This window comes from Cynocephalus volans, chromosome 5 (genome assembly GCF_027409185.1).
Source record: "Cynocephalus volans isolate mCynVol1 chromosome 5, mCynVol1.pri, whole genome shotgun sequence".
Taxonomy (NCBI): Eukaryota; Metazoa; Chordata; class Mammalia; order Dermoptera; family Cynocephalidae; genus Cynocephalus; species Cynocephalus volans.
In genome coordinates, this window is record NC_084464.1 from 30,062,654 (window position 1) to 30,074,551 (window position 11,898).

At 39.6% G+C, this 11,898-nt stretch overlaps 1 protein-coding gene across 3 annotated transcripts in view; it reads left to right on the forward strand.

The window, feature by feature from the left end:
* Positions 1 to 10,199, forward strand: part of CAP2 (cyclase associated actin cytoskeleton regulatory protein 2) — a 137,351-nt gene extending 127,152 nt beyond the window's left edge. For all 3 annotated transcript variants that reach the window (XM_063096988.1, XM_063096990.1, XM_063096989.1), the window contains 5 exons: positions 503 to 678; positions 1,761 to 1,884; positions 1,981 to 2,063; positions 5,542 to 5,682; positions 8,797 to 10,199. In XM_063096988.1, coding sequence (XP_062953058.1) covers positions 503 to 678; positions 1,761 to 1,884; positions 1,981 to 2,063; positions 5,542 to 5,682; positions 8,797 to 8,880 — 608 coding nt within the window. In that variant the 3' untranslated portion in view covers positions 8,881 to 10,199. The remainder of the gene's footprint in view (positions 1 to 502; positions 679 to 1,760; positions 1,885 to 1,980; positions 2,064 to 5,541; positions 5,683 to 8,796) is intronic.
* Positions 10,200 to 11,898: the final 1,699 nt, after the last annotated feature.

Genomic DNA, 11,898 nt, shown 5'->3' on the forward strand with positions numbered 1-11,898 from the left:
GCTCCAACTAGCTACACTATCCCCTCTGAACCTCCTCTACAAAGTAAAGGAATAGACTCATACCTTAAAGTTGATTCCATATTCTGATACATATATATATATATATATAAACTCACTGGAATGCCTAATCGTTTAGGCTGTGTCTGACAATGACTTAGCCAAGTGAGATAGTTCGTTTTATCCATAAGAGAAGTAAGCCTTTTTGTTGAGGTGGTTTGTTTTTTGAAGAAATTTTTTATCTATCATCTTACCTCCTTAAAGAAGAGGTTCCTCAAATTAAAAAATAGTTACAATGCTTTTATCAATCTAAATTTAGACAGGACTCAGACTCCACGTCTTAACCTTGACAACGCACGTCTTAACCTTGACAACGCACTAGATCATGGTGAAAATAGCACGACCAAAAGTTTCTGTTGCTCTTTATATCATGTAGATCTAAGAAGTTAGGGACATTTCCCTTTGCAAAAAATGTGAAGCAGTGCCTCTGTGGTGTTACCCCTAGGGCTCCGGCATGTCACAGATGACCAAAAGACATACAAGAACCCCAGCCTGCGGGCTCAAGGAGCACAAACTCGATCTCCCACCAAAAGCCACACTGCAGGCCCCACGTCTCCCAAAGCTCATTCTCCACAGAAGCACGCTCCGGTGTTCGAGTTGGAAGGAAAGAAATGGAGAGTGGTGAGTGATGTCCTCTAACCTTTATTCCTGACACACTCCATGACAGGAATGATGGCTGAACCATTTTCCCAGCTCTAAAGGATTTCTAAGTGAAGTCAGAGGCAAAAACCATTTCTGGTTTTCTGGGCTTCTATCGACTATTTTTTCTCACTAGTTCTCATGAATTTTTTCAACTTAAAAATTTTTTTCTATCATGGTGAAATACACATAAAAATTACCATTAACCACGTTTCAGTGTACAGTTCAGTGGTATTTTGTGCATCTGCATGGTTATGCAAACATCTCCTCCACCCATCTCCAGAACTCTTTTCATCTTGCAGAACTAAAACTCTGTACCCATTAAACAGTAATTCCCTATTCCCCCTCCCCCGGCCCCTGGCTACCACCATTCTAAACTTTCTACCTCCATGAATTCGGCTACTCTTTTCATAAACTTTTAACCAGATGGCAAAAGAAACCACTACCATGTGGGCCTGCGAAGTGTGTGCCCCATTCTGATGTGCTGTGGGATGTTTTGCTCAGTCCCACCGACCGCAGCATGGATAAAACCATAGCCTACCACTGCCACCCACTGCTTTCAGGGCTAATTTAGTGAACAGGACAAAAGACAATTCAAATGCTACTGAAAGCGGGTGTCCCCTGCCAATCCAGAGGGTTTCCCTAAAGATTAAGGACCAAAGTCCCTGGAAAGGTTGTCATGGCCTGAAAATACACTGGGGCTTAGATCACTGCTGTGACCCGTCACCAGTCTATTTGCCCGTTTCCTAAATAGGCAGCAGATTATGCTGCAGCATCAAGTCCAGACTCAGCATGAGTGTCTCAACAAATATCACTCACGTCCCTGCTCCAGTCCCCACCCACCAGCCAGGGTGCCTGATTCCTGACACTGACCCCCTTCCAAGCAGTGGTTCCATTCATTCCCATCACTACAATGACAAGGTAAGACCTGTGGTTTTGTCTGTAAGGAAAGAATGTATTGAAAACTGTATAATTCATGATGAACTCCATGATAATTTCAGTATGCACTGGATTTGGTTTATTTATCTATCCTTGTCTTTGATGTTTGTATCTTTTAATTCTAGGAGTACCAAGAGGACAGGAATGACCTTGTGATTTCAGAGACTGAACTGAAACAAGTGGCTTACATTTTCAAATGTGACAAATCAACGCTCCAGATGAAAGGGAAAATAAATTCCATTACAATTGGTAAGGCAGAACTATGGCTCTGTAGGTTACTATAATGGGTTATTTTGTATGAACGTGCTATGTGTATTTAGTGGTGTTGGTGTTTTTTTTTCCTAGACAACTGTAAGAAGTTTGGCCTTGTGTTTGACAATGTGGTAGGCATTGTAGAAGTGATCAACTCTAAGGACATTCAGATCCAGGTAAGTGGCCCTTCCAACCATGCTCTGTCCCCCGGCCATGGCTTTGCACAGACCATCTGCTCTGCCTGCAGCGGGGGGCGGCTATTTCTCCTCCACATCCACCTAAAGAACTCCTATTCCCATTCCCTCTAGAGACCTCCTCTGTGATGCTGTACCTTTTTCTTAGACAGCATTACTTATTTTTTTTTCAGTCTCTTACAACTCATCCCACAAACTCATTTGTGCTGCAGTTGCTGGTTCATCATCTCTGTTTCAAGGACAGCTAGCTAATCTTCACAGCTCCAGAAACTTGCACACTACCTACACGTAGTAGGCATCCAATAAATGTTTGATGAGTGTGTTATTGCAATGAATCAACTAATGCAGAAATAAAAACACAAAGAGATTCTCCTAGCATAATAGCATCATCCCAAAGAGAATCTTTCTTTCCCCAGGAGGGTTAGGAGGAGGAAAAGTTTTTCTAAAGAATCAGTAAGATAATCAGAAAACCTGGAAAGTAGGATTGGAATTGAATCTGCAAAACAGAAGAAAATCTGTACTCCTTTAGTAATTTTGATTTAGCCAAATGAGATTTTACAATACACCAAAATCTAAAGGACTTCTTATCTTTGGCCAACTATAACTTCTGTCTTTGATTACACTCTTTTTATGCTGTTAATTGCACTTTGCTTTCTGATATTTCCTGATAATGTTTGTTAAAATTGGATTCTGGTTTTATATATCTTTCTCTTTTGCTTTCTTGGGCTTTTTACCACTGACACTTTTAATTAGAGTACATTTGATTGTACATTTTACATTTCAGTAACTGTCATTTAAGAAGTTGGTTTTGGGATGGCTGGTTAGTTCAGTTGGTTAGTGTGCAGTGTTATGACACCAAAGTCATGGGTTCGGATCCCCATTCGGCCAAAAAAAAAAAAAAAAGGCAAATAAGCTAAATGGAATGAGTGCTCTCTCTGATAAAGCTGCTTTGTGGACATATATGTACTTACGTATTTGTTATATTATCATATGTTTCTGTGTTTGAAATCTATCATAATTTTTTAAGGATATAGTCATGCATTATAAAAAATACCGTATGGCAGGATAAACCATGGTTACCTGTGCAGGAGGGATAGTAACTCAGCAGTGTGGTTCAGAGACAAGAGAAAGACATTTTACTGAATACTTTTTGAACTTCTGGATATTCAAACCAAGTGAATGTCATTACCTATTTAAAACACTTAATAAATCGTTTGAAAAGGGTCTAGATACAATAAGACGGAAAGCAGATTAGCAGTTGCCTGGAGGTGAGGATGGGGATTGACCATAAATGGCCATTAGGGATTTTTGGAGGATGATGGAAATGTTCTAAAACTGGATTGTGGTGATGATTGCACAACACTGTAAATGTATTGAATATCATTAATCGTACATTAAAATGGGTAAATTCTGTTTACAGCTTTTATGCTGTGAAAAGATTGAAAGAGAAAAAAGGGCATGGATGAAAGGTCACCTGATTTGGCAAACTATCCTAGGAAAATAGTACAAATATGGGGAAGAAAAAAGACTAAGATAGTCAATGGAAATTTTGTAAATTTTTATGGAGAAATATAAGTAAATTCATGAAAAACAATATTAATACAGAAACATGTATTAAGTGCTAGAGCACTGGCCTGGGCACAGTCACATAGCAGTTGTCACTCATCAAAGGAGAGGCTCTTTGGTCCAGCTCTCCTGATAAGAAACCATCTCTGTTCTTCAAGTGTTCACACACTACAAGGGAAGAAAGACATGTATGTGATGTACTCGAACGCACTATTGACCAAAATGCTGTGGAAATTACATTTCTTAGCATATCAGGGCTATTTTGAAATTTCTGCTACTGCTTTTTCAGATACATAGGGTGATTCAGCATTTTTAACATAATATTGCAAGGGCCGGCCTGTGGCTCACTCGGGAGAGTGCGGTGCTGAAAACACCCAGGCCACGGGTTCGGATCCTATATAGGGATGGCCAGTTAGCTCACTTGGGAGAGCGTGGTGCTGACAACACCAAGTCAAGGGTTAAGATCCCCTTACTGGTCATCTTTTAAAAAATAATAATAATAATATAGCAGTATGCTCATATAAATATAAATAAAATGTATTAGCATAATGTGCTTGCCTCACATGTCACCATTCTGCCTCATAAACGAATCACCTAAGACTCACTGATAATTTACCCCTTGCCCCTTACTAGCCTGGGATTCATACAGCTCTGATCAGTATGTAAATGCTCTTCATCATTACAAAATAAGCAAATCTAGAAATTACAAAATATTCCTGCTGACAGACTCTTGAAATATAGACATATGTATTATGATTATTTTATTTGTGGCAGAGCCCTGTACTTATCTGACCTTAAACTACCTCTGCCTTTTTTTTTTTTTTTTTTTTTTTGCATGGGGGCTCAATTCCAGCTCAGTGTCCAGTTTCTATGGAGAGAGGAGAAAACAGAGAAGTATGGGGACCTGGCTAGACTCCCCCCAAGGAATGCTTTACATCACCTGCACCATCAACAGAAGTTGCTCCTTTGGTCTGCAGTCCAGCCTTTTCTTCAGGGTGAAAGAGGAGATGTCTTTATCACTTTAATTACCATTACAAGAAGGAAAATTATAGAGTTGTAATGTGGTCTTTGGGGGAACAGTCTGCTCCGATGGAGATTTTAGGGAGAATGTCTGAAAACTGACTGTTAGAATAGAAATTTGAAACTAATCAGAATTTTTATAGCACTTGGATATTTGTAAACAGTACAAAGAACTACCTCCTCTTGTGTAGGGTCCTGTCTACTATATAATAAGCATCCTGAACCCCAGTTCTGGCTCTTGAAATGAATACGTTTTAAAATTCCTAACCACATATCTCAGTGAGGCTCTGCATTCAGCCAGTGAGATTTTTATCCAGCAAAGGATTCATGTGAAAAGAACTGTAGTATTTCTTATTTATTCTTATTTAAGCTCAGGAAAAATATACTCGATTTTTTTCTCAAGAATAATTTTACCTGTAAATGATGGTATGACTACTCGTTTTATTCTGTGTTTCATAGAGATTTGTTAAAACTAATGTTTGAAGCAAATAAAAGCAAATGTATCTTATTTTATCATGAAATCAAATATATGTTTTCAAATCCACTAACAGAGTTGTAAGGTTTTTTCTGAACATTTAGCTACTGTTTCCAAATTAATCCCTTAATTTTGTCTCAGGAAAGAGACCCTGAGGTTTGAGAATCCCCTTGTGTGGTCCTTTCATTCTGTCCCCAAATGATACCTGCCCTATTCAATAGCCTGGAAACTTGCCATTAACCAGCCTTCCCAGCTCCGACCCAGCGATTCCTAACACTTGGTTAAGCCCAAGCTAAAGCCGAGATGAATCTAAATTGTACTTATTTGGGGGCATTGTGATTTCTATTTCTTTGCTTTGGTCCCAGATTTTTTTTTTTTTTTTTTTTTTTCCTGTTTCAGGTAATGGGGAGAGTGCCGACAATTTCCATTAATAAGACAGAAGGTTGCCACATATATCTCAGTGAAGACGCCTTAGACTGTGAGATTGTGAGTGCCAAGTCCTCTGAAATGAATATACTTATCCCACAGGATGATGATTATGTAAGTACCTTTCAAAAGGCTGTCAAGAATTTTTTTGGAGCCTTAATAATGATTAACATTCTTAGCGATTGATTAATCAACTACCAGCCTATGAGCTTTATTTGTGGAATAGTTCATAGGCAGGAGAGGAATTCAGGAAGCTGCCTTCCACATCTCTCTCTGCTATTAGCTTCTTGACTACGCTCACTCCTGGATTTCTGACTCCCAAGGCAGTTTACTAATAATTACTTTAATGGGCCAGCTTTTATCAAACAGCACAGCGCGCACCTGAGTTCGTATTATGTAAGACTAAATGTTCTCCTGTGCTCTGGTGGAGGCAAACAGGAAAGAGGGAGAAATGCTTTGGGGGTGGAAATGGGCGGGAGAGGAAGGGATAATGAGTAGACTATCTGTGTAGGTATACTTAAGTCAGAGGTTCTCAAACATAGCATAAGAATCAGTAGGGATGCTTGGTGAAGATGCCAACTCCCAAACCCTGTACCAGTTGGATTCAGGAGGGTTGAAGTGGGGCCCACTGAAGAACCTGGATTTTTAACAGGCATCCCAGGCGATTCTAATACCATCAATCCATCCAGCAGCCCTTCTGAGAAACCCTAGCCTAAGTGATTTTTCCCCCATCTGTTTTCTTTGCTGCTTCTCCCCAACAAAGCAGCTTCTAGAAGAAGCAGGCAGATATTCTCACACATTGAAAGAGGTCTAGGGCTGAGCCCGTGGCGCACTCGGTAGCGTGCTGCGCTAGCAGCGCGGCGACGCTCCCGCCGCCGCGGGTTCAGATCCTATATAAGGATGAGCGGTGCACTCCCTGGCTGAGCGCCGGTCACGGAAAAAAAAAAAAAAAAAAGAGGTCAAAATAAATAAATACATTTTCTGGATTATGGAGACAGGTGGATCTGCTACTCGTTGCAGAATAAGTAGGGAAATAAGTACAGAAACAATTCCCTCTGAGTCTAACTGGGCAAGGGAACAGTAAACCAGGGAAGGATGAAAGAAAATGCAATTTAGCAGGCACACCTTTGGAAGAGGGGGTCCCCATCAGCCTGAGGGGTCAATTGCTGGCCACCTACACAGTAGTCAATGTGCAAGTTGACCTCCTGAAGCGGGCAACATGACTGCGGCCGTGTTCTCCTTTCCCCCACCTGTCACTAATTTGTTCAGCTCTACCCAGCCACATACCACATATTGCAGCCTAGAATTATCATTTCAATTTCGAAAACAAAACTCTGCAAGCATTGGGCCATGCTTCACTACTGAGTGCATGGACAGTCTAACCCAGAGCTAGAGAAGAGTCCCATTTTGGGTTCTCCACCTGAAAAAACTACTGAAGAGATAAAGCCAATGCAGAACAACTTCAGAGCAGAAGAGCCAAAATGTGGGGTGATCCCTGCCCTTTGCAGCTGTTTAAGCAGAAGGCTGACATGCATGCGGACTGGGTCTGTTAAGAAAAGCAATGGAGTTCGGATGAGTACTCCAGACTAATTAAGCTGGAATCTCTGTGCGTGGGACCCAGGCATCTGGAGCTTTTTAAAACTTCCCAGGTGATTCCAATGGAGCCTAGATAGAGAACCACTGGCTGAAAGGATGAGTATAGGTCAAAACCTGAGCTCTTACACTGAACAAGTGACGTCTTACCTGTATAGGTGAGTTACCTCAGGCCCTCTTCATGTGCTTTCAGTTGGGGGTGGCAGAGAATGATACTGAGGCCCTGCCATGGCATTATAAAGTGGGACTGGATAGTGGGGATAATTCATCCTGAAAGAAATCAGTGTCCCAGAGAAGACCCATTATCATATTACTATTACCTCACTGCCAAAAAAAGATTTGGGACAGCTGTAGTGCAGTTGCTATCAAAGAGGTGCCTTGGCTCTGGAGCATTCTCTACTTGGCCTGGTACTTCTTAAGAACAAATACCAAGCCTAGTTAATGCATCAAGAAGAGCCCCAGAAGGGATGCTGGCTACACACACACACTAGGTTATTAAGATTGTGGTTTCTTTACTTCATTTTAAGATTTTTCCATTGCAGATTTCATTCAAGGAGAATTCATTGCTCATTCTGGCAAGGGCCTTTCCTACATCTAGGAAGATAGGCACTGATATGTGTGTGTTCCACTGACACCTCCCTCTCATGAGCATAGGCACCGGCTTATCAGACGTGTAGGGTTTCAACAAGCACTGTGTGGACAGTAAGTCCAGGGAGGCCCCAGAAGCCAGGGCCAATGGGGCTGTTCCTGGCCTTCCTCTTCAGTCCTCTTCTGAAGGAACTGGAGAATCACTGTCTGGGAAAGGAGAGACTCCAGACTACTTTTATTTTGTCTATTCTATATTTTCCTTAGAGTGTGTGTTTGGGGGGTGGTGTATATACATCTGGGAGGAGGGTGTTTGTGTATGTTTTCCAGTGGGAAGAGTAGGGTGGTGGGTGAGGCTTGCAAATTTATATACAACCCTAAGCACGTTTTTATAATTCATCAGAGTAAGCAGGTAACTCTAGGATAAAGCCTTTCTACTCTGTGTGACTGGGAACACCTGGGAGCTTGTCAGAAATTCAGATGCTCATCCTTTCCCATACCTACCGAATCATAATCTGCATTTTAACATCCCCGGTTGATTCATTTGTGTGTTAAAATTTGGTGGAGAGCAGTGGGTAAGAGAGACTGCCTAGGTTTGAATTCTGGCTGCCATGCTTACTAGCAGTATCATCCTGGGCCAGTTTCACCTCTTAGGCCTCTGTGTCCTATAGATGGCACCTCAATAACACCTCGCTCATAGCATTGTTGTAGATCCACTCAGTTCATATATGTCCAGTGCTTAGCAGAATGCCTGGTTCTTAGAAAATGCTAGCTTTAATGACAATACTGGCATGATCCATTCAGTTCGTATATGTCCAGTGCTTAGCAGAATGCCTGGTTCTTAGAAAATGCTAGCTTTAATGACAATACTGGCATGCAGTCACAGAACTGACACCTGACATATGTGAGTCTCAATGAAACAAAGACCTCTCCATGCTGCAGATTTGGGCTCCATCAAATTTCTTTGCCCATCACGTGGCACTAATCAGCCTTCCATCTGTTTGCAAAATGAACCCTTAAACAACTTTGTTCCTCTTGCCTTTTTTCCAGAGAGAATTTCCTGTTCCTGAACAGTTCAAGACAGCATGGGATGGATCTAAGTTGGTCACTGAACCTGCAGAAATCATGGGCTAACTTCCAGAGAGACCGAACCCCCTCACCTGAAACCCCCTATCAAGCAAATAAGCAACACAAAACAAAAAGCAGCATTAAAGAGCTAGAAGTTGCAGTAGTGCCTACTGCTTTAGATTTGGCCTCCAACAATTCTGTTCTATAGAAGCAGCATTGTTTCTGGCAGCCTTCGTGGGCATTTTGTAATATGTACATTTCTTCATTATTTGCTTTTGTGTGTGATTTTAGTTCCACATGATGACTTGTGAGCATTACAGATTTAAAGGGAAAAAGAAAAACAAATTCTGTTCCCCTGCTATCATTAACACAGTTACTGATGGGTAAAAATAATGCATGATTCACTTTTGCCTTTATGTTTAATTGCTAGTTGAAATACAACCTGAGAATCTAAGATGTACATTTCACCTTTTAGAAAATTCCAAGATGTTGTAGTACTAGTGTGCCCTGAAAAATGTATTATTTTTTTTCTTATTTTTACCACATGTTCATCTTTTATCCATGAGAATGCATTTCAACCCACATTTTTTAAAAACATAAGAAAATTCCATATTAAGGACCAAATTCAGTTTCTTGGTCCTTGGAAGACCTATATTCTTTACTGCTACTAAAAATGAAAAGAAAATTTTAACTATTTATCTTAAATATTTTTCCACCCTGTCATTTGAAAACTTACTTTTTTCTGCATAGAGATTTTTAGGCTTGGTGGGAGGAAGCGGTTTTTCTGCCACGTAATACCTCGTAAGTTTGCCCTTTATCAGCTCAATTTTCATTTTCCAGTTCTGAACCTGTTAAATATCAGATGCCTTGTAAATGATGTCTTTAATGTCTTAGCATAGACTAACTTCTTCTTTTCCACTTGCCAGACTTGCTAACCAGTCTCAAAAACACATGAAAAAGCCATAGATGTATTACTTCTTCCAAAACCTAAGGAATCGTTTGTTGGTTTGGCTTGCTGCTCCTATTTTGTAGTCTTGACAGTACATGCTTTTCAACATAAGAACGACTACGATATTCCTTTGTATCTTTTCAGTATGTAGTGCTGAAAAATCTGCAACTTCTTGGATTGCATTTAATGAATTATAGTATAATGCTTGCAGACTAAATACAAGCATATATATTGTGCCTCTTACAGCCTTTGGAATATACATTATTTCCGTTTTTTAAATATCTTCTATATCCAGATGGTATTCAGATTACTAATGTTCATGTACCAAGGTTTTGCTATAAAAGTTTTGTCCATATGAATAATGTTGTGGCTTTAGTAAATGTCATTTTTCAACTGTAAACTTACTCTGAAATAAAGTAAAATCTAATTGTTTAAATACTGTGATGAATTCTGGTTGTTAAAATTATTTTTTTGCACTTTGCTTCTTGCTCATATATATATGATTTAGGAAAGATAGCTGAGTCCTTCTGTGTGAATTAAAGAAATTATCCAGCATGCCAACAGCTTTCCTGAAGAATGGCTTCTTCTTCAGCACAGATATCAAATAAAGCCATTTTCAGTTGGAATGATAGTCAAAAAATTCTAAAATCCAGTTTTATAAATCAAGGCCTCTTCAATGAGAAAAATCCCCTTCATAGATGTTTGTTAATGTAAATATCACAGAAAATAAATGAGTTTATAAATGTAATACTATATATACTATATATTACAAATGTATAGCATAAATATAAATAACTTATAATAAATTTATAAATAAACTTCTGGAAGAAAAAAATTAAGTGGGAAGAAAAGACTTTAAAAAGGACATATTACATGCCCATTGTACAGCAATAATTTTATGTTGAGAAATAAGTCAACTAAATTCTTAGAGTGTGTTAGCTGGTCTTGGAGATGACATCAGCTTTTCAAAATGCTTCACCACTTATCTTGAAAATCTGGACTTGAGATTCAAACAATTATTTTACCAGCCCAGGATGCCATAAGCCACCTACTTAAGTGACTTAAGAGTAGGTTGAATTTGTTGAAAAAACTTTGACAATGTATAAACAATTACCAAAGACAATGCTGCATTTCCAATATGCTTTTTTTCTTGCACCATGCTGAATTCCAATGTTACCTATGCTATGACCTAATAAATACTGTAAAAGGGTTAAGACATCTATGCTTAGCAGAATTGCATGTCACACACATTCACAAAGAGTAAAAATGAAAATCAGTGTCAGAAAATTAAGTGCAGGGCCTCCCATATCTCTTTACTTTGTAGTATTTACAGGATAAAAATGGTAATGCAAAAGAGATAGGCCTTTGTTGCCTTGAAAATCCTTTCTGTGGTAATACCGTCCCCTTACATAATCTATTACTGAAAGTCTTCCTTTCACAGCAAGATGTCTTGCAGCAAATAAGTGCTAACCACTTCTTATCTATGGAACTGATAGAAAATACATATAGTTTTATTCATTTATTCTTTCATTCATTGAAAATGTCTACTCCAACTTCTTAGAATCTAGGTGATGTATCTATGGAATCCTCTTATTTTAAAGATGAGAATGCTGAGATCCAGTGACATTAGCAACTTGCACAAGGATAAGCAACAGGGTAGAGGTAAAGTGAGGACTAGAACACACGCACGCGTGCGCACACCCACATACACGCCTTCTCATACACTGCCTCATCTCACCTTATTTCTGAAACTCTTCGAGGTCATCAAGTCCAGTAGCTTCATCTCATTCTTCATCCTCTGAGATTCTTGACACTGCTTTTTTCTTATTAAACTCCCTTTGATTTTGTGATACACAATATACTTCTCTGGCTCCTTTCCCTCCTAACCATTTTTGTTTCCCTCTCAAATCCTCATGTGTCTCTTAACTTCATCTCCTCTATATAGCTGACTCCCAAGTCCACGTCCCCAACCCAAATCCATCTCCCCAGACTCTTAATTCCAACTGTCCACAAAGTATTTCTACCTGCTTGTCCCAACTTCACTCAACATGGCTAAAATTAATGCACATTTCCTACACATATCCATACCTTCCTCATCTGCCTCTCCAGTTTCAGTCAATGGGCCCCTCGTGCTT